The 23,903-nt window shown below is 45.3% G+C and overlaps 1 protein-coding gene across 2 annotated transcripts in view; it reads right to left on the bottom strand.

The window, feature by feature from the left end:
* LOC118374392 (serine/threonine-protein kinase N1-like) overlaps window positions 1-23,903 on the bottom strand; it is a 61,194-nt gene that overhangs the window by 21,929 nt on the left and 15,362 nt on the right. The window contains exon 1 of one of the 2 annotated variants that reach the window (XM_052527749.1): window positions 643-887. The exons of the other annotated variant lie outside the window; for it this stretch is intronic. Coding sequence (XP_052383709.1) covers window positions 643-714 — 72 coding nt within the window. The 5' untranslated portion in view covers window positions 715-887. Of the gene's footprint in view, window positions 1-642; window positions 888-23,903 lie in introns of those variants that run through there. 2 annotated transcript variants of the gene reach the window in all.

Genomic DNA, 23,903 nt, shown 5'->3' with positions numbered 1-23,903 from the left:
CAGAGGGAACACAGAATGCAAATGAAAGAGAGGGAGCCAGGACGAGCAGTGTGAAAGAAAGAGAGACAGATAATGTCTGTAGGACGAGTGGCCAGAGAGAGAAAGAGAGGGAGCATGCAGAGTGAAAGAGAGAGGGGAAGTGGAAAGCCAACACAAACAAAGAGAAACAGCACGAGGGGGACAGGAAGAGAGAGAGGCAGATGACGCACAGCTGGGCCAATGTGACATGGAGAGAGAGAGAGAGATGGACGGAGGACAAAACAAATGTAGCCAGGAGGACAAAGAGGAGAGAGAGACCCAGACAAGAGGAGAAATAGCCCAGTCATTCAGCTAGAGACAGAAAATAGAAAGCAATTTAAAAAACATTATGAGAAGTGGACATGGAGGGAAAGAATAGTAAGCAGACAATAAAGGAAGTAAACAGCTGCCTGTAAGGCAAACTGACAAACAAGAGAGACCCAGGAACTCAAAAATACAGACACTTGTGAATTGAATGTACCAAGACACAAAATTAAACACATATTGGACAGACTGACGGACACAGACAGACAGACCCACAGCCATGGGAAAGAAGGCACAAACACCCACTACAGCAACACACAGACAGTACAGCACAGTACATACATGCCCTTTGAACCCTACCCTTGTGTCAGTGTGACCGCTGTCTTCCGACCGCTCCCCCGGGCTCTCCCCCATCGCCTCTTCGCTCGCCATCACCCCCCTTCTCTTGCTCCCTCCCTTCCTACCGCTCTCTCTGAAAGTCTCCCCCCTAGAGCACTGCTTTATCTCTCCCTGCTCAAACACACCGCCAACTTCCCTCTTCAAAAGGGAAGAGAGAGAAAAAGGAAACAACAGGGGAACTAGAGAGGGAAAAGGCTGCCTGGTCGAGAGACGAGAAAAGAACGCGAGCCCTTAGACAGACGGAAAGAAGAAAAAAAGAGAGTGTGACAGATCTCTACTCTGCACAGCATCCTGGTCTTTGAGAAATAGAGCGAGAGCAGGAAAGAGAGCCAAAAAGCGAGAGGGAGAGAGTGCAAGAGTGTGTAATTGTAAACATTCATTTAGGCAGGGTCGGTCTAGAGACTGAACATCAGAGAGAGAGGAGAGCAGTTCTATGTGCTCATTGTGTGTGAAAGAAAATATGACCAGAGGGCATAATAACAGAGGTACTGAGAAAAAGAGGTAGGGGGAGGGAGAGAGCGAGAGAAAACAGACAAGAGAGGCTCTAGCGGGACTACATCACTCATCCTCCCTCAGCTCAGATAAGGCCTGACGGATGAAGGGAAGGAGGAAAGGAGAGGGAGGGAGTGGGAAGTCTAGAAAATTATCCTGCCGTTTTCTCCTTCCATCTCTCCCTAGCTTCCCCATCGTGTTTAAAAAGCACATAGTCCAGCACGTCAGAGGAGAGTGATGTTCCGTTATGTAAACCCTAGGTACAGTTCCGTTGGAAAGTACTCAGACCCCTTAACTTTATTCCACATTTTGTTACATTACAGCCTTATTGTAAAATGGATAAAAATAAATCATCCCTCATCAATCTACACACAATACCCCATAATGACAAAGTGAAATCAGGTTTATACATTTTTGCAAATGTATTACAAATAAAAAATCAGAAATACTTTATTTACATAAGTAATTCAGACCCTTTGCTATGAGACTTGAAATTGAGCTCAGGTGCATCCTGTTTCCATTGATCATCCTTGAGATGTTTCTACAACTTGATTAGTCCACCTGTGGTCAATTCAATTGATTGGACATGATTTGGAAAAGCACAAACCTGTCTATATAAAAGGTCCCACAGTTGACAGTGCATGTCAGAGAAAAAACTGAGCCGTGAGGTTGAAGGAGTAGTCCGTAGAGCTCCGAGACAGGATTGTTTCGAGGCACAAATCTGGGGAAGGGTACCAAAACAGTTCTGCAGCATTGAAGGTCCATTTAAGAACTGAGGTCGCATGGATGTGGTTTGGGTATGAAAAGTCTGACACGGACCAGAAAACTGTTCTCTGCAAAATATGCCGTAGGCCGGTCCCAAAAACAGGCTCAAAACACCACTAACCTCTTTTACCACATACACAAGAATCATCTGAAACAGTACGGAGAGAGTCTACGGATGAGACCCAAAAAAGTACAGTTGAGTGCTCAAAACAAACCCGACTCAGACGTTGCAAGAGGCTTATGCCCGCGGCACACCATATGGCAAAGAATCACGGAGATGGAAGGAGATAACAGCTGCGGTTACAACTTATATCTGCAAAGACAAGGCCCCAATTCACATGGTTGAGAAACGGGGGTTTCGTGAGTTGGTGCCAACACTCGACCCAAGGTACAAAATTGATGTGACACGTATTAATGCCAAAATAACATGCAAAACAGGCAAGCCCCCCCTGTCACGGCCGGTGAAAGATGTAGACCAAAGCGCTGCGTGGTGAGCGTACATATTCCTTTTTATTAGGACGACGCCGACAAAAACAATAAACAATACAAAAACAACCGTGAAGCTTAACTTCTTTGGGGTAGGGGGCAATATTGGATAGCTTGGATGAAAAACGTGCCCAAATTAAGCTGCCTGCTACTCAGCTGTAAAAGCTAGAATATGAATATAATTAGGATATATTTGGATAGAAAACACCCTGAAGTTTCTAAAACTGTTTGAATGATGTCTGTGAGTATAACAGAACTCATATTGCAGGCAAAAACTTGAGAAAAAATCCAACCAGGAAGTGGGAAATCTGAGGTTTGTAGTTTTTCAACTCATGATGATACAGTGGGATATTAGTTATGTTTCACTTCCCATGGCTTCCACTAGATGTCGACACTATTTAGAACCTGTTTTGAGGATTCTTCTCTAAAGGAGGGGCTCATAAGAGGTCTTTGAGTGAGTGGTCTGGCAGAGTGCCACAGCCTCGGTCTGGCACGCTCACGTGAAAGGTCGCTACGCTCCACTTCATTTGTACAGACAAAGGAATTGTCCGGTTGGAACATTAATGAAGTTTTATGTTAAAATCATCCTAAAGATTGATTCCATACTTAGTTTGGCATGTTTCTACGGGCTGTAGCGGAACTTTTTGAACTTTTTGTCTGACGCGACCTGAACGCGCTTTTGGATTTGTTTACCAAACGCCCTTACAAAAGAAGATAGATATTTGGACATAACTGATGGACATTATCGAACAAATCAAACATTTATGGTGGAACTCGGATTCATGGGAGTGCATTCTGATGAAGATCAAAGGTTAGTGATTCATTTTATCTCTATTTCTGCTTTTTGTGAATCCTCTCTTTGGCTGGAAAAATGGCTGTGTTTTTCTGTGGCTTGGTGGTGACCAAACATAATAGTTTGTGGTGCTTTCGCTGTAAATCCTTTTTGACATCAGACACTGTGGCTGGATTAATGAGAATTGTATCTTTAAAATGGTGTAAAATACTTGTATGCTTGAGGAATTTTAATGAGATTTTTGTTGTTTCGAATTTGGCGCCCTGCACTTTCACTGGATGTTGCGGAGTCCTAGACAAGTTAAGGGCTATGTGCCACAAACAACGTTAACTTCCCACCAAGACAGGTGGGAAAAGGGCTACCTAATTATGGTTCTCAATCATAGACAACCCTACCCGGTCAAACATAGAAATACAAATAATAGAACATAGAATACCCACCCCAAATCACATCCTGACCAAACCAAATAGAGACATAAAAAGGATCTCTAAGGTCAGGGCGTGACACTCACAATATATTTTAGGACAATATTAATTCTGTTTGCAACTATATTTTAAGTGTTTTATATTTACCTTTTTAGATGTTATATATTCATATTTTAGAATTTTGTTACATGCTTAATTGAAAATTTGCACAAAGGTTCGAAATAAAAGGAGAAATAATCAAATCAGTAAGAACCTTTTATTGTTGAGTTGAATTCAACATGTAATAAGAAATAGGCCTTCTGTAGCTCAGTTGGTAGAGCATGGCGCTTGTAACGCCAGGGTAGTGGGTTCGATCCCCGGGACCACCCATACGTAGAATGTATGCACACATGACTGTAAGTCGCTTTGGATAAAAGCGTCTGCTAAATGGCATATATTATTATATTATTATTATATTATGTGGTCATTTTATACAAACTATTTATTCATTGAATTTACAGAATGTGCTGTATCATTATCGGGATATGAAATGACCTATATCGGGATATGAGATTTTGGCCATATCGCCCAGCCCAACCCCCAAGTCATAAGACTGCTGAACAGTTCATCAAATGACTACCTGGACTACTTGCATTGACCCCCTTATTTTTGGTTGCACACTCACTAGACTCTACACACACACATACTACACTGACACACACATACTCGCGCACAAACACACACGCACACACACACACACGCACGCAAATTGACGCCACACATACACTTCCACACTCTGCTAATGTATTTAAATTTAACTTTGGTCAAACGTTTGGGTAGCCTTCCACAAGCTTCCCACAATAAGTTGTGTGAATGTTGGCCCATTCCTCCAGACAGAACAGGTGTAACCGACTCAGGTTTGTAGGCCTCCTTGCTCGCACACGCTTTGTCAGTTCTGCCCACAAATGTTCTATGCGATGGCCACTCCAATACCTCGACTTTGTTGTCCTTAGGCCATTTTGCCACAACTTTGGAAGTATGCTTGGGGTCATTGTTCATTTGGAAGACCCATTTGCGACCAAGCTTCAACCCTCTGACTGATGTCTTGAGATGTTTCATCAATATATCCACATAATTTCCCTCCCTCATGATGCCACCTATTTTGTGAAGTGCACCAGTCCCTCCTGCAGCAAAGCACCCCCACGCATGATGCTGCCACCCCCGTGCTTCACGTTTGGGATGGTGTTCTTCGGCTTGCACGCCTCACCTTTTTCCTCTAAACTTAACGCTGGTCATTATGGCCAAACAGTTCTATTTTTGTTTCATCAGACCAGAGGACATTTCTCCAAAAAGTACGATCTTTGTCCCCATGTGCAGTTGCAAACCGTAGTCAGGCTTTTTAATGGCGGTTTGGAGCAGTGGCTTCTTCCTTGCTGAGCGGCCTTTCGGGTTGTCGATATAAGACTAGTTTTTACTGTGGATATAGATACTTTTGTACCTGTTTCCTCCAGCATCTTCACAAGGTCCTTTGCTGTTGTTCTGCGATTGATTTGCACTTTTCGCACCAAAGTACATTCATCTCTAGGAGAGAGAACACGTCTCCTTCCTGAGCTGTATGACGGCTGCATGGCCCCATGGTGTTTATACTTGTGTACTATTGTGGGTACAGATGAACATGGTACCTTCAGGCATTTGGAAATTGCTCCCAAGGATGAACCAGACTTGTGGAGGTCTACACATTTCTTGGCTGATTTCTTTTGCTTTTCCCATGATGTCAAGCAAAGTGACACTGAGTTTGACAGTAAGGCCATGAAATACATCCACAGATACATCTCCAATGGACTCAAATGATGTCAATTAGCCTATCAGAAGCTTATAAAGCCATGACATAATTTTATGGAATTTTCCAAGCTGTTTGAAGGCGCAGTCAACTTGGTGTATGTAAACTTCTGACCCACTGGAATTGATACAGTGAATTATAAATAAAATAATCTGTCTGTAAACAATTGTTGGAAAATGTACTTGTGTCATGCACAAAGTAGATGTCCTAACAGACTTGCCAGAACTAGTTTAACAAGATATCTGTGGAGTGGTTGAAAAATAAGTTTCAATGACTCAAACCTAAGTGTATGTAAACTTCCGACTTCAACTGTACATACCTCAAATCACCTCAACTACCTCGTACCCCTGCACATTGACTCGGTACCGGAACTCCTTGTATATAGCCTCGTTATTGTTATTTTATTGTGTTACTATTACTTTTTTATAGCAGGAGGGAGGGAGAAAGGCCTGTGGAGAGGAAAGGCGGGGAGAGATGTTTGAAGGACAAACATTCCCACCTGGGATGTAAACAGAGTGAGGTCCTGTGGTGAAGTGGCTCATATCCATAAACAGTGAACCATCTGAAGAACTCATACTGTGGCATAGAGGGAGGGAGAGAGAGAAGCGAGAGACATAGAGGGAGGGAGAGAGAGAAGCGAGAGACACGGAGGGAGGGAGGGAGAGAGAGAGAGAGAGAAGGGAGAGACACGGAGGGAGGGAGGGAGAGAGAGAGAGAGAGAAGGGAGAGACACGGAGGGAGGGAGAGAGAGAGAGAGAAGGGAGAGACACGGAGGGAGGGAGGGAGAGAGAGAGAGAGAGAAGGGAGAGACACGGAGGGAGGGAGAGAGAGAGAGAGAAGGGAGAGACACGGAGGGAGGGAGAGAGAGAGAGAAGGGAGAGACACGGAGGGAGGGAGAGAGAGAGAGAAGCGAGAGACAAGGAGGGAGGGAGAGAGAGAGAGGGGGGGGGGAGAGAGAGAGAGAGAGAGAAGGGAGAGACACGGAGGGAGGGAGAGAGAGAGAGAGAGAAGGGAGAGACACGGAGGGAGGGAGGGAGAGAGAGAGAGAGAGAAGGGAGAGACACGGAGGGAGGGAGAGAGAGAGAGAGAGAAGGGAGAGACACGGAGGGAGGGAGAGAGAGAGAGAGAAGGGAGAGAGAGAGAGAGAGAGAGAGAAGGGAGAGAGAGAGAGAAGGGAGAGAGAGAGAAGGAGAGACACGGAGGGAGGGGAGAGAGAGAGAGAAGGGAGAGACACGGAGGGAGGGAGAGAGAGAGAGAAGGGAGAGACACGGAGGGAGGAGAGAGAGAGAGAGAAGGGAGAGACACGGAGGGAGGGAGAGAGAGAGAGAAGGGAGAGACAAGGAGGGAGGGAGAGAGAGAAGCGAGAGACAAGGAGGGAGGGAGAGAGAGAAGCGAGAGACAAGGAGGGAGGGAGAGAGAGAAGCGAGAGACAAGGAGGGAGGGAGAGAGAGAAGCGAGAGACACGGAGGGAGGGAGAGAGAGAAGCGAGAGACACGGAGGGAGGGAGAGAGAGAAGGAGAGACACGGAGGGAGGGAGAGAGAGAGAGAAGGGAGAGACACGGAGGGGAGAGAGAGAGAGAGAAGGGAGAGACACGGGAGGGAGGGAGAGAGAGAGAGAAGGGAGAGACACGGAGGGAGGGGAGAGAGAGAGAGAAGGGAGAGACACGGAGGGGGAGAGAGAGAGAGAAGGGAGAGACACGGAGGGAGGGAGAGAGAGAGAGAGAAGGGAGAGACACGGAGGGAGGGAGAGAGAGAGAGAAGGGAGAGACACGGAGGGAGGGAGAGAGAGAGAGAAGGGAGAGACACGGAGGGAGGGAGAGAGAGAGAGAGAAGGGAGAGACATGGGAGAGAGAGAGAAGGGAGAGACATGGAGGGAGAGAGAGAAGGGAGAGACATGGAGAGAGAGAGAGAAGGGAGAGACATGGAGAGAGAGAGAGAAGGGAGAGACATGGAGAGAGAGAGAAGGGAGAGACATGGAGAGAGAGAGAGAAGGAGAGACATGGAGGGAGGGAGAGAGAGAAGGGAGAGACATGGAGGGAGGGAGAGAAGGGAGAGACATGGAGGGAGGGAGAGAAGGGAGAGACATGGAGGGAGGGAGAGAGAGAGAGAAGGGAGAGACACGGAGGGAGGGAGAGAGAGAGAGAGGGAGGGAGAGAGAGAGAGAGAGAGAAGGGAGAGACATGGGAGGGAGAGAGAGAGAAGGGAGAGACATGGAGGGAGGGAGAGAGAGAAGGGAGAGACATGGAGGGAGGGAGAGAGAGAGAAGGGAGAGACATGGAGGGAGGGAGAGAGAGAAGGGACAGACATGGAGGGAGGGAGAGAGAGAAGGGAGAGACAGAGGGAGGAGAGAGAAGGGAGAGACATGGAAGGAGGGAGAGAGAGCAAGAAAGTGAAAAAGCAAGGGAGAGAGAGATGGACAGATGGAGAAAAACATGCCCTAGAGAAGCCCACAGAGACTGAAGGCCTTGGCAGCAGTTGCAACAGTATAACACACACACCGCCAGCTGAGCCCGTGGCTCTCCACACCAGCCTGTCCATCACTCACCGTCTTTCTCTCATGCAGAGTCAGTGAGTGGGCTAGACACCTGTCAATAATCCCAAGGCCTGGAGTCAGTGGGCTAATACATCTGAGGGCAGGATTAGTTGAACTTGACACGTGGTGGAAGGTTTCCTGCTGTGAAGGCATGTTGGCGGTCTTGTTGAATTAACACTGTTCATGAAGAATCAGATATAGGCCTATGCCACAGTATGCTGCACAACGTAGTAAATATGGCCTCAGTTCTGTTCCAAGACAGGTCTTGTCATGTTCGTCCTTATAATAACAGATGGCAGAGGTAGTAACTGCTGATCCTAGACCAGCCATTAGGGTAGAATCTCTCCCTGGAGGGCCCTTACATGCTATTACACCATGCACCGTGCTGTGTGTCCCACTACTAGACACCTGTAAAAGCTGCATTCACTCCGCAGTGATGAGGTGTGAAACTAGTGTAGCCAACAGAGCAGTGACAAGTGGATGCACAGGCCTTTCACACCCCAATGTGTGTGTGTGTGTGTGTGTGTGTGTGTGTGTGTGTGTGTGTGTGTGTGTGTGTGTGTGTGTGTGTGTGTGTGTGTGTGTGTGTGTGTGTGTGTGTGTGTGTGTGTGTGTGTACACAATGCCAAATGGAGTTTGGCAGAAGTCCTGTATAAAGTAACTATGTTAAATACATTTTATATGCTTGTACCTAATATCAAATACTGTACACTGATAAACACAGACATACAAGACTTAACCACAGACAAAGACAACCCCAAGGCACAACAACACAGAGACACACAGTCTGTGTGTGCGCGCGTATGTCTGTTTTTGTGCATGCACAATGTGCTGTCTGGGAGGCCTGACTTGAATGAAGATTTAATGGAGTGATTGACTATTAAATATGATTGACTATTACATATGTCCTGTGTTCTGTCTGAGTCCGGGTCACGTTGACACATTGGGGGAGATCAGGAGAACCAATCCTCTACTATTGTACTGCTCTACAACAGAAAACCAATTAAGTTCAACAACACACTCCTGAGACTTCCTGGATAGCTAGGAGTCACAAATAATAAACAGCATCAGAGTGAAGAGAATGGGGGAACAGCAGCATCAAGAATACATTTTAGATAGGGGTAAACCGTCTTTCACCACGACAGACATCTATTAAAACATTCTATTGTGTGACAAGTACACCCGACTGAATTGGGATGATCTCAATGGGTGAGTTCCATATGCTCTCTAATCAAATCAAATTGTATTTGTTACTTGCACCAAATACAACAGGTGTAGGTAGACCTTACCGTGAAATGCTTACTTACAAACCCTTAACCAACAATGCAATTCAAGAAAGAGTTGAGAAAATATTTACTAAATAAACTAAAGTAAAAAATAAATAAAAATAGAATCAATCGAAAAGTAACAAAAAATATAGATAACAATAACGAGGCTATATACAGGGGGTACCGGTACAGAGTCAATGTGCGAGGGTACAGGTTAGTCGAGGACTCTATGCCAGAGTCTGTGGTTTGTCTCGACCGAACATTTACTTTATTATCGAGTAAACATACAGACTGAAACCTGGATGGCTCCCGCTCTCCCTCCCCCACATCCCTACGTTCTCTCTTACTCTGTTAGCTAGAAGTCTGGCCCACAAGGCCCTGAGGGAGCCACACAACTCCCCTCTCCATGTCTCCTCTCAACCACAACAATACACTATTGTATAAGAATAACATATAGGGTCTAAAAACAGAAGAATTATAACTTGTTATAACCAGCTGACGAAAATTACATAACGCAGGATGTTTCTGTTCCCACGATATCTCTATGAACAGACACTTCTCATAAGCATTATTAATATAGGCCTAAGTGTGTAATTCACTCACTGTACCAGATAAGTCAGTGTGTGAACCTGAACTGAACGATTCCCTCTCTCTCTCTCTCTCTGCACTAAGTAGGGGGGAAAGATTAATTATAGAGACTAGTTATGAATAAACCAGTGCGAGCTAGCTGCAGCGTTACTGCGTCTGCTAGTGGAAGAGACTGGGATGAACTGTGCTCCTAATTGGAATGACAAGCCCAGAGTTAATCCTCCAGCCTACACTGAACTGAGTACACACACACACACACCCCTCCACCTTCCTCTCTGAATCATGAGTCATACATAGAAACATCTGGAGGTGTGGATTCCTGGGATGCCTGTGTGGTGACGTCAGCAAGACCTGGGATGGATCAGGGCTAGCCTAGCAGGCAACCACAACCACAGGCAACTTCTATTGGGGATATATGATGCAAGTCCACCATATCTATGCGTCCTACTGTAGATGAAACTGTACTGTGTGGTGACAGCAGCAGGACCTGGGAGGGATCAGGCTTAGCAGGCAATCACATCTACTAGGAGTGCAGATAGGCTCACTACACCCCTCTACATAATTTGCTCCGTCGCCTGTGGATACCAGGATACTGTACACTGGACTGTAGTATAGAGGTTGACCGATTATAATTTCTCAACGCCGATACAGATTATTGGAGGATCAAAAAAACGCCGATGCCGATTTTTATTTATTTATTTGTAATAATGACAATTACAACAATACTGAATGAACACTTATTTTAACTTAATTAATATAATACATCAATAAAATCAATTTAGCCTCAAGTAAATGAAACATGTTCAATTTGGTTTAAATAATGCAAAAACAAAGTGTTGGAGAAGAAAGTAAAAGTGCAATATGTGCTATGTAAGAAAGATAACGTTTCAGTTCCTTACTCAGAACATGAGGACATATGAAAGCTGGTGGTTCCTTTTAACATGAGTCTTCAATATTCCCAGGTAAGAAGTTTTAGGTTGTAGTTATTATAGAAATTATTATCATTTCCCTCTATACCATTTGTATTTCATTAACCTTTGACTATTGGATGTTCTTATAGGCACTTTAGTATTGCCAGTGTAACAGTATAGCTTCCGTCCCTCTCATCGCTCCTCCCTGGGCTCGAACCAGCAACACAACGACAACAGCCAACATCGAAGCAGCGTTACCCATGCAGAGCAAGGGGAACAACTACTAGGAGGCTCAGAGCGAGTGACGTTTTAAACGCCATTAGCACGCGCTACCTAGCTAGCCATTTCACTTCAGTTACACCAGCCTCATCTCGGGAGTTGATAGGCTTGAAGTCATAAACAGCGCAATGCTTGAGGCACAACGAAGAGCTGCTGGCAAAACGCACGAAAGTCCTGTTTGAATTAATGTTTACACGCCTGCTTCTACCTACCACCGCTCAGTCAGATACTTAGATACTTGTATGCTCAGTCAGATTATATGCAACGCAGGACACGCTAGATAATATCTAGTAATATAATCAACCATGTGTAGTTAACTAGTGATTATGATTGATTGTTTTTTATAAGATAAGTTTAATGCTAGCTAGTAACTTATGTTGGCTTACTGCATTCGCGTAACAGGCAGTCTCCTTGTGGAGTGCAACGAGAGAGAGGCAGGTCGTTATTGCGTTGGACTAGTTAACTGTAAGGTTGCAAGATTGGATCCCCCGAGCTGACAAGGTGAAAATCTGTCGTTCTGCCCCTGAACAAGGCAGTTACAATCAAATCAAATTTTATTTGTCACATACACATGGTTAGCAGATGTTAATGTGAGTGTAGCGAAATGCTTGTGCTTCTAGTTCCGACAATGCAGTAATAACCAACAAGTAATCTAACTAACAATTCCAAAACTACTGTCTTATACACAGTGTAAGGGGATAAAGAATATGTACATAAGGATATATGAATGAGTGATGGTACAGAGCAGCATAGGCAAGATACAGTAGATGGTATCGAGTACAGTATATACATATGAGAGGAGTATGTAAACAAAGTGGCATAGTTAAAGTGGCTAGTGATACATGTATTACATAAGGATGCAGTCGATGATATAGAGTACAGTATATACGTATGCATATGAGATGAATAATGTAGGGTAAGTAACATTATATAAGGTAGCATTGTTTAAAGTGGCTAGTGATATATTTACATCATTTCCCATCAATTCCCATTATTAAAGTGGCTGGAGTTGAGTCAGTGTCAGTGTCAGTGTGTTGGCAGCAGCCACTCAATGTTAGTGGTGGCTGTTTAACAGTCTGATGGCCTTGAGATAGAAGCTGTTTTTCAGTCTCTCGGTCCCAGCTTTGATGCACCTGTACTGACCTCGCCTTCTGGATGATAGCGGGGTGAACAGGCAGTGGCTCGGGTGGTTGATGTCCTTGATGATCTTTATGGCCTTCCTGTAACATCGGGTGGTGTAGGTGTCCTGGAGGGCAGGTAGTTTGCCCCCGGTGATGCGTTGTGCAGACCTCACTACCCTCTGGAGAGCCTTACGGTTGAGGGCGGAGCAGTTGCCGTACCAGGCGGCGATACAGCCCGTCAGGATGCTCTCGATTGTGCATCTGTAGAAGTTTGAGTGCTTTTGGTGACAAGCCGAATTTCTTCAGCCTCCTGAGGTTGAAGAGGCGCTGCTGCGCCTTCTTCACGATGCTGTCTGTGTGAGTGAACCAATTCAGTTTGTCTGTGATGTGTATGCCGAGGAACTTAAAACCTGCTACCTTCTCCACTACTGTTCCATCGATGTGGATAGGGGGGTGTTCCCTCTGCTGTTTCCTGAAGTCCACAATCATCTCAGTTTTGTTGACGTTGAGTGTGAGGTTATTTTCCTGACACCACACTCCGAGGGCCCTCACCTCCTCCCTGTAGGCCGTCTCGTCGTTGTTGGTAATCAAGCCTACCACTGTTGTGTCGTCCGCAAACTTGATGATTGAGTTGGAGGCGTGCGTGGCCACGCAGTCGTGGGTGAACAGGGAGTACAGGAGAGGGCTCAGAACGCACCCTTGTGGGGCCCCAGTGTTGAGGATCAGCGGGGAGGAGATGTTGTTGCCTACACTCACCACCTGGGGGCGGCCCGTCAGGAAGTCCAGTACCCAGTTGCACAGGGCGGGGTCGAGACCCAAGGTCTCGAGCTTGATGACGAGCTTGGAGGGTACTATGGTGTTGAATGCCGAGCTGTAATCGATGAACAGCATTCGCACATAGGTATTCCTCTTGTCCAGATGGGTTAGGGCAGTGTGCAGTGTGGTTGAGATTGCATCGTCTGTGGACCTATTTGGGCGGTAAGCAAATTGGAGTGGGTCTAGGGTGTCAGGTAGCGTGGAGGTGATATGGACCTTGACTAGTCTCTCAAAGCACTTCAAAGCACTTCATGATGACGGAAGTAGTCGTTTAGCTAAGAGTTTCCTTAGCTTTCTTGGGAACAGGAACAATGGTGGCCCTCTTGAAGCATGTGGGAACAGCAGACTGGTATAGGGATTGATTGAATATGTCCGTAAACACACTGGCCAGCTGGTCTGCGCATGCTCGGAGGGCGCGGCTGGGGATGCCGTCTGGGCCTGCAGCCTTGCGAGGGTTACACGTTTAAATGTCTTACTCACCTCGGCTGCAGTGAAGGAGAGGCCGCATGTTTTCGTTGCAGGCCGTGTCAGTGGCACTGTATTGTCCTCAAAGCGGGCAAAAAAGTTATTTAGTCTGCCTGGGAGCAAGACATCCTGGTCCGTGACTGGGCTGGATTTCTTCTTGTAGTCCGTGATTGACTGTAGACCCTGCCACATGCCTCTTGTGTCTGAGCCGTTGAATTGAGATTCTACTTTGTCTCTGTACTGACGCTTAGCTTGTTTGATAGCCTTGCGGAGGGAATAGCTGCACTGTTTGTATTCGGTCATGTTACCAGACACCTTGCCCTGATTAAAAGCAGTGGTTTGCGCTTTCAGTTTCACGCGAATGCTGCCATCAATCCACGGTTTCTGGTTAGGGAATGTTTTAATCGTTGCTATGGGAACGATATGGGAACGTGTGGAGTCAGCTTGGTCGGACCAGCGTTGGACAGGCCTCAGCGTGGGAGCCTCTTGTTTTAGTTTCTGTCTGTAGGCAGGGATCAACAAAATGGAGTCGTGGTCAGCTTTTCCGAAAGGGGGGCGGGGCAGGGCCTTATATGCGTCGCGGAAGTTAGACTAACAATGATCCAAGGTTTTTCCACCCCTGGTTGCGCAATCGATATGCTGATAAAAATTTAGGGAGTCTTGTTTTTAGATTAGCCTTGTTAAAATCCCCAGCTACAATGAATGCAGCCTCCGGATAAATGGTTTCCAGTTTGCAAAGAGTTAAATAAAGTTCGTTCAGAGCCATCGATGTGTTTGCTTGGGGGAGGGATATATACGGCTGTGATTATAATCGAAGAGAATTCTCTTGGTAGATAATGCGGTCTACATTTGATTGTGAGGAATTCTAAATCAGGTGAACAGAAGGATTTGAGTTCCTGTATGTTTCTTTCATCACACCATGTCTCGTTAGCCATAAGGCATACGCCCCCGCCCCTCTTCTTACCAGAAAGATGTTTGTTTCTGTCGGCGCGATGTGTGGAGAAACCCGTTGGCTGCACCGCCTCGGATAGCGTCTCTCCAGTGAGCCATGTTTCCGTGAAGCAAAGAACGTTACAGTCTCTGATGTCCCTCTGGAATGCTACCCTTGCTCGGATTTCATCAACCTCGTTGTCAAGAGACTGGACATTGGCAAGAAGAATGCTAGGGAGTGGTGCACGGTGTGCCCGTCTCCGGAGTCTGACCAGAAGACCGCCTCGTTTCCCTCTTTTTCAGAGTCGTTTTGGGGTCGCTGCATGGGATCCATTCCGTTGTCCTGTTTGCAAGGCAGAACACAGGATCCGCGTTGCGAAAAACATATTCTTGGTCGTACTGATGGTGAGTTGACGCTGATCTTATATTCAGTAGTTCTTCTCGACTGTATGTAATGAAACCTAAGATGACCTGGGGTACTAATGTAACAAATAACACGTAAAAAAAAAAAAACTGCATAGTTTCCTAGGAACGCGAAGCGAGGCGGCCATCTCTGTCGGCGCCGGAAGTCAGTTAACCCACCGTTCCTAGGCCGTCATTGAAAATAAGAATGTGTTCTTAACTGACTTGCCTAGTTAAATAAAAGGTATACTTTTTTAAAAGTTTTGTTTAATATTTTGGATCGGCACCCAAAAATACAGATTTCCGACTGTTATGAAAACTTGAAATCGGTCCTAATTAATCAGCCATTCAGATTAAATCGGTCGACCTCTACTGTAGTAGGATGTACCGTCAAAGGAGAAAGTACAATACAGACTTCTGGAGGTGATAAGGTCCTTCAATGTGGTCCACTTTAACGCGTTTTACTTTGATATTCTACAGGTAGCGGTCTCCTGAGTCACCGTGTGTCGTTTACTATCCTCCTCAGTCCTTTACTCCTCTAGCCTGAGAGGAGATGAAGACAGGTGACTAAAGGTTGGCAAGAGAAGGAGGGGTTCTCCTGGCCTGTCACATAGAAGGCCTCGTTGGGAGAACCTCTCCTTCTCTCTGAACAGACAGAGATTGGGCCAGAAGAAAGAGACTGAGAAAAGTGTGTGAGTGCTATGTCTTAAGAGAGAGAGAGATGGCAAACCCCTGTTACAGAGGGCAGTCGAAGAAAAGGACGGATGGGATGACGAGACAAAAGGAGGACGATAGAAAGACAGACAGTGACAGAACGAGGGATATGAAGAGCAACTTTTGAACTTTACGATAAGCCTCATGTTCTCTCCCGCTGTACCAAAGCCGTCAGTACATCCGAGAAGGAGGACAGGGCAGGGCAGTGGGACATGGAGGCTTCAAAGCAGTAACCCTACACCCTGGCCTGATGGCAGGGAGAGATGGCAGGGAGGGAGAGAGAGAGAGAGGATTTACTCTGGCAAGGAGCCCGGGGACAAAGGCAGAATGAGAGAGGGGGGGGGGGGTAGAATGGTTGCTAAACTTAATTCACCATGTGCAAGGGAGTGGGAGAGAGAGAGAGGTGTGGGAGAGGACTAATTTCAGAATGTGTTAGCTAGACAATGTTTTTATTTCACCAGGTAGGCTAGTTGAGAACAAGTTCTCATTTGCAACTGCGACCTGGCCAAGATAGAGCGTAGCAATTTGATACATACAACAACACAGAGATTTTTTCAATTCGTTCCAGTCAGAGAACTGGAAGGAAAGACGACCAAAGGAGGAATTGGCTTTGGGGGTGACCAATGAGATATACCTGCTGGAGCGCGTGCTACGAGTGGGTGCTGCTATGGTGACCAGTGAGCTGAGAAGGCGGGGCTTTACCTAGTAGAGACTTGTAGATAACCTGTAGCCAGTGGGTTTGGTGACGAGTATGAAGCGAGGGCCAACCAACAAGAGCGTGCAGGTCGCAATGGTGGGTAGTGTATGGGGCTTTTGGTGACAAAACGGATGGCACTGTGATAGACTGCATCCAGTTTGTTGAGTAGAGTGTTGGAGGCTATTTTATAGATGACATCACCGAAGTCGAGGATCGGTAGGATGGTCAGTTTTACGAGGGTATGTTTGGCAGCATGAGTGAAGTATGCTTTGTTGCGAAATAGGAAGCCGATTCTAGATTTAATTTTGGATTGGGGATGCTTAATGTGAGTCTGGAAGGAGAGTTTACAGTCTACCCAGACACCCAGGTGTGAGTGTGGGAGAGAGAGAGGTGTGGGAGAGGACTAAATTCAGCATGTGTTAGCTAGACAGTGTGAGTGTGGGAGAGAGAGGTGGGAGAGAGAGAGGTGGGAGAGGACTAAATTCAGAATGTGTTAGCTAGACAGTGTGAGTGTGTTTGGGGGGGGGGGGTAGATAGATAGATAGTGGATCAGAGGAAAGAGACTGCTGGGTCTTGTAAACAGCCAGAGAGAGAGAGCAGAGAAAGAGAGAGGTGCTCGGTAGACGGAGAAAGAGAGCTGGTGAGGTGATACTGATAAACATGGCTCGGGAAAACCCCTGTTACAGAGGGCAGTCAAAGAAAAGGACGGTTGGGACGACAAGGAGATAAAAGGAGGACTACAGAAAGACAGTGACAGAACAAGGGATGAAGAGCAACTTTTGAACTTTACCATAAGCCTCATGTCCTCTCCCGCTGTACTGAAGCCGTCAGTATATCTGAGAGGGAGGACAGGGCAGGGCAGTGGGACATGGAGACTTCAGAGCAGTAACCCTACACCCTGGCCTGACAGCAGAGAGAAAGAGGGAGAGGGGAGGATTTACTCTGGCAAGGGGCCCGGGGACAAAGGCAATGAGACAGAATGAGGGGGGTAGAATAGTTGTTAAAGGGAGTGTGAGATGTGTGGGAGAGGAGAGTGGGAATCAGACTAAATTCAGCATGTGTTAGCTAGACAGTGTGAGTGAGTGAGTGAGTGAGTGAGTGAGTGAGTGAGTGAGTGAGTGAGGAGAGTGAGAGATCAAGGAGGCAAGTGATGTGGGATTCAGAGTTAATGCAGCTTGTGTTGCTGGGTGGAGGAGAGTTCACTGCAAGTGAGGCAACACATCACCACCACCACCCAGCTGCTCAGTACTGGTTAGCTTTACTTTCCCCTAACCCTACCACCCCTCTAACTGGAGTAAACTAATGGTCAACAACACTTAGGCTTCCGCTTCCAGCTCATACATACTACGTACATTTCACGGACAGTATATTTGACCTCAACCTCTCCCATCTATCCTCTGAAGACCATCCAGTTGGGATTTCTAGCTGCCATATATTATTTTCAACTTGTACAACAGTCACACCTTCTTAATCTGAGTCGCTCTCTCTCACACACACACACACACACACACACACACACACACACACACACACACACACACACACACACACACACACACCATGTGTCCTGTACAACACTGCACCAACTACAAGTCTGTCTTTGGTGCCTATTGAGGTCTACTAAATTCAGAACTTCTCTCAGACACACACTTCCTTAGAACTCAGGGCCAGTGGTGGCGTGCCGATACACACAGCAGCAGAATAAGAGACGATACACACACAACGGTCTGAAGCTGGAGAAGCCAAGGAAAGTGGGATTAAGGGAAGGAGGGCGGGTGAGCAGTGAGCACTGGGCCGTGTTAGCCTTGGGTCTTTAGCTGGAACGCTGTGAATGGTCTCATTGTACCCCGGTCTGCCCTCTGAGGGAGTGCCGTGTGTGTGTGTGTGTGTGTGTGTGTGTGTGTGTGTGTGTGTGTGTGTGTGTGTGTGTGTGTACTCCTGTAAGACCTCTTGAATGAAATGGTATTTGTAGCGAGAATACTGTATGTGGTGGACACACTAAACTCGCTGCGCCCCATAGCACTCTGGGTAATAGTGTGTGTGTGTGTACCTCTTAAACTGGTACTGTAACTAGAATGACCCTCCCCAGTGTTTCTGTGTGGTCACAGCTGGACGACTGAGCTCAGGTCCTTGTGTTGTTTTAAAAGACTCCTCAATAACAGCTGGATCACAAGTAGAAAATACTAGTCCTTGTGTGTGTACAGAAAGTGCATAATAAACTTGGCAAAAAAAGAAACGTCCTCTCACTGTCAACTGCGTTTATTTTCAGCAAACTTAACATGTGTTAATATTTGTATGAACATAAGATTCAACAACTGGGACATAAACTGAACAAGTTCCACAGACATGTGACTAACAGAAATGGAATGTGTCCCTGAACAAAGGGGGTCAAAATCAAAATTAACAGTCAGCATCTGGTGTGGCCACCAGCTGCATTAAGTACTGCAGTGCATCTCCTCCTCATGGACAGAACCAGATTTGCCAGTTCTTGCTGTGAGATGTTAACCCACTCTTCCACCAAGGCACCTGCAAGTTCCCGGACATTTCTGGGGGGAATGGCCCTAGCCCTCACCCTCCGATCCAACAGGTCTCAGACGTGCTCTTTTGGATTATGATCCAAGCTCTTCGCTGGCCATGGCAGAACACTGACATTCCTGTCTTGCAGGAAATCACGCACAGAACGAGCAGTATGGCTGGTGGCATTGTCATGCTGGAGGGTCATGTCAGGATGAGCCTGCAGGAAGGGTACCACGAGGGAGGTCTTCCCTGTAACGCACAGTGTTGAGATTTCCTGCAATGACAACAAGCTCAGTCCGATGATGCTGTGACACACCGCCCCAAACCATGACGGATCCTCCACCTCCAAATCGATCCCGCTCCAGAATACAGGCCTTGGTGTAACGTTCATTCCTTCGACGATAAACGTGAATCCGACCATCACTCCCGGGGAGACAAATCCGTGACTCGTCAGTGAAGAGCACTTTTTGCTAGTCCTTTCTGGTCCAGCGACAGTGGGTTTGTGCCCATAGTTGACGTTGTTGCCGGTGATGTCTGGTGACAACAGGCCTACACAAGCCCTTAGTCCAGCCTCTCTCAGCCTATTGCGGACAGTCTGAGCACTGATGGAGGGATTGTGCGTTCCTGGTGTAACTCGGGCAGGTATTGTTGCCATCCTGTACCTGTCCCGCAGGTGTGATGTTCGGATGTACCGATCCTGTGCAGGTGTTGTTACACGTGGTCTGCCACTGCGAGGACGATACGCTGTAAGTCCTGTCTCCCTGTAGCGCTGTCTTAGGCGTCTCACAGTACGGACATTGCAATTTATTGCCTGGCCACATCTGCAGTCCTCATGCCTCCTTGCAGCATGCCTAAGGCAAGTTCACGAAGATGAGCAGGGACCCTGGGCATTTTTCCAGAGTCAGTAAAAAGGCCTCTTTAGTGTCCTAAGTTTTCATAACTGACCTTTAATTGCCTACCATCTGTAAACTGTTAGTGTCTTAATGACCATTCCACGGGTGCATGTTCATTAATTATTTATGGTTCATTAAACAAGCATTGGAAACAGTGTTCAAACCCTTTCACAATGAAGATCTGTGAAGTTATTTGGATTTTTACGAAACATTTTTGAATTGACAGGGACCTGAAAAAGGGATGTGACTTTTTCTGCTGAGTTTATGTGTGAATCCTGGAGATTACCACACTACGCTTTACCAGGGTGGCTCAGGGTTGATTCCCCTGGTAGAGTAGGCCTATACTGAACAGAGGGCACACACACCACTACCCAGTGTGCTGTGGGGCGCAGTGACGCACGTGGCAGGGGAGGAAGAGAGAGGACGAGGTTAGTTTCCAACAGAGTGGCTGGCTGCAACACAGTGCTGCTGAACCGTTACTACCAGCCAACTGAGAAGACCTACTGCCTGTCTCCCTGTCTGGGAGCCCACACTGTGCCAGAGGATAGCGTGTGTGTGTGTGTGTGTGTGTGTGTGGTGCTGGGCAATATGGACAAAAGGTCATAATGCGATAAATGTCATGATTTTGCTCGACAACAACAAATACAACAATTCAAAAATGATTTAATGGACAGTTACTTTACATTAAAGGCAAGGCTCTAGAATTTTTTCCCCCAATGCCAAGTAAGACAACTGCGATGGTAGCCTATGATTAAAAATGTCAACTATTTCATCTAAAATATCCAGGAAACGTATGGTATATTTTGATGTGCAACCTGTCAAAATAGGATCCAGAATTCTCCGATTTATTTTTGGCTCTTCAGAGAATTTCCAGCATCTTTGTGCATATTAGCCTCGGGGAGAGTGGGGTAAGTTGAGCCATTTTTTATTTTCAGGATCACTCTGTCAAGGGAAATATAGTATTCTTTCTAACACAGATATCTACATATTAGAGCACGACCGATTTATCGGTTGACCAATATTGTCGGCCGATATTATTAGCCTTTTGCGGATGTTTTTGTATTGCCATTTAATCCACTAAAAAGGACATATATAAGATGCAGATAAAATTAACACAAAAAAACATTCACTACGAGTCCTGAAGAGGGTCCCCTTCACATGGCAAAAAGCCTATCTTTCCTTGTCGCGCTACAGCAAGACTGGACACTATCACCCAATACAACATCACCAGTCGGAGAGGAGTGTCAACTACTGTGAACTTACTGTTACTGCTTCTAAGGTGAGCGCTGCGTAAATAGAAGCTTGCCAGCTCAATAAAGTGCCAAAATGCACACTGGCCATATACCGTTACGTGAATTGTAACGTGACGTGCTGTGCTAAGAACGTTCAACTCTGTGGTAACGTTAAATCCCTTTAGTGAAGCCCTGGAAATCTGGTGTGTTATATTTGCTCTTTGTGAAGAGTATTCCTCAAGCTCTGTCATTTAGAAAGACACAAAAAACATAGCAGGTTACAAAGTAGCGTTTCGCAGATACGTTTTGATGTATGGGGTTGTCACTCGCTGGGGACTCAAATTCAAATTCATGTTACGTCGCCCCCATCTAGCCAACTAACTAGCTGTGTGAGAGTAGGTCTGTTGCGGTGACCGTATTACCGGCACACCGGCAGTCATGGCCGTAGTTAAATTCAACGTGACCGTTGAGTCACAGTAATCTCCTCTTATGCACTCTGGCTTTGGTAGTATCCAACTTGTAGGGCTAATAAAATGTCTTTAATGTAGGGCTAATAAAATGTCTTTAATGTAGGGCTAACAAAATGTCTAATGTAGGGCTAACAAAATGTCTAATGTAGGGCTAACAAAATGTCTAATGTAGGGCTAACAAAATGTCTAATGTAGGGCTAACAAAATGTCTTTAATGTAGGGCTAATAAAATGTCTAATGTAGGGCTAACAAAATGTCTAATGTAGGGCTAACAAAATGTCTAATGTAGGGCTAATAAAATGTATTTAATGTAGGGCTAATAAAATGTATTTAATGTAGGGCTAATAAAATGTATTTAATGTAGGGCTAATAAAATGTATTTAATGTAGGGCTAACAAAATGTATTTAACGTAGGGCTAACAAAATGTATTTAACGTAGGGCTAACAAAATGTATTTAACGTAGGGCTAACAAAATGTATTTAATGTAGGGCCAATAAAATGTATTTAATGTAGGGCCAATAAAATGTATTTAATGTAGGGCCAATAAAATGTATTTAATGTAGGGCCAATAAAATGTATTTAATGTAGGGCTAATAAAATGTCTTTAATGTAGGGCTAATAAAATGTATTTAATGTAGGGCTAATAAAATGTATTTAATGTAGGGCTAATAAAATGTATTTAACGTAGGGCTAATAAAATGTATTTAATGTAGGGCTAATAAAATGTATTTAACGTAGGGCTAATAAAATGTATTTAACGTAGGGCTAATAAAATGTATTTAACGTAGGGCTAACAAAATGTATTTAATGTAGGGCTAACAAAATGTCTAATGTAGGGCTAACAAAATGTATTTAACGTAGGGCTAACAAAATGTATTTAACGTAGGGCTAACAAAATGTATTTAATGTAGGGCTAACAAAATGTATTTAATGTAGGGCCAATAAAATGTATTTAATGTAGGGCCAATAAAATGTATTTAATGTAGGGCCAATAAAATGTATTTAATGTAGGGCCAATAAAATGTATTTAATGTAGGGCCAATAAAATGTATTTAATGTAGGGCTAATAAAATGTCTTTAACGTAGGGCTAATAAAATGTGTCTAACGTAGGGCTAATAAAATGTGTCTAATGTAGGGCTAATAAAATGTCTTTAATGTTGGGCTCATCAGGCTCAGGTAGCATCAGGCTTGAATTTTAGATCAAAACTCTAATCAAATCCAGACATAGGCCTATTTATATGCTTTATAATGCTTTTGAATTACATTTCTGGTTTTGGCAGGGAATACCGGGTTACCTGGGAGAAGTGATTTATTCTCGGGATGGAACATTTGTAAAATACAGGGAAAATATTCAAATCCTAGTTGAAACTGAGTGTAAGACATGGTCATTGTAGATGTTATTTCGAGCCTCGCACAGTGAAATGGACAGCGCTTTCTAAAATGGCGATTAATTCAAAACACCCATATGCATACATTAACGGTCAATTATTGTGAGAACGGCTGACTTTTACATGAAAATATCCGGCTGACAAGATGTCATGACCACTACAGCCCTATGTAAGAATACTTGGTGCTATCTGGGATCCTTGGGACTTCCCTATGCTTAATCCCTACCCTAGCCATAACCCTTACCAAATCCGAATCTTGACCTTTACCGTAACCATTTTCAAAATGTAAACTTCAATGGGGGGGGGGTAGGGGCATCCCAAGGATCCCAATTAGTATGGACAGTTCACAGAGGCAATGCTTGGGGTGAGAGGCAGCACTGCGACAGCAGCACATTTTGTGATTGATGTTTTTCCTTTCAAGTGACAACTACCAGAATTCAGTGGCTACAGCCCTGAAATCGATTATAACAGCTAAATATCAACACACTGAAAATGTGTCTTCTGCGGTTGTTTTCCAGCTGGCTAGCATGAGGCAGCTCAATCTTCAGTGTCCAGGCAAAATATTTTGTTGGAATCAGTGCAGTTTATCCTCCTTTCACTAGAGTGACACACAGTTTTTCCTTGAAAAAAATTGTGTCTTTCTGGTGCTCCTAAATTTTATGCGGTGCTTACATTAAATGTTCTTTCCTCAAATGTAAGAAATAAACTTGGAGTATCTTTGTATTGCTGTTTTAAGCAGAATCCATGAAGATAGTGTTTTGTTTTCATTCCAGCTATAGTAATAAAAATATCCGGGCACGCGTTTGGTCCCTTGATATCAATTGAGCAACGTTTGGGCGCTTTTTACTCAAACCACTGGCCCGCGGGCCATATGTTTGATACCTCTGGTTTAGATACAAGTACCATGAAATCTCTAACACAATAAATGAATTTGATTTAGAGCATACCACCCTGCATCCCACTGCTGGCTTGCCTCAAGCTAAGCAGGGTATGTCCTAAATGGGAGACCAGGTGCTGCTGGAAGTGGTGTTGGAGAGCCAGTAGGGGGCACTCTTCCCTCAGGTCAAAGGATATTCCAATGTACCAGGGCAGTGAAGAGGACATTGCCCTGCGTAGGGTGACATCTTTCGAATGGGACGTTAAACGGGTGTCCTGATTTTGTGGTCAATCAAAATCCCATGACACTTATCGTAAGAGTAGGGGTGTTAACCCCGGG

Source organism: Oncorhynchus keta, chromosome 10, assembly GCF_023373465.1.
Source record: "Oncorhynchus keta strain PuntledgeMale-10-30-2019 chromosome 10, Oket_V2, whole genome shotgun sequence".
Lineage (NCBI taxonomy): Eukaryota > Metazoa > Chordata > Actinopteri > Salmoniformes > Salmonidae > Oncorhynchus > Oncorhynchus keta.
The sequence above is the reverse complement of the archived record's forward strand: the minus strand, read 5'-3'. Positions and strand labels throughout refer to the sequence as shown.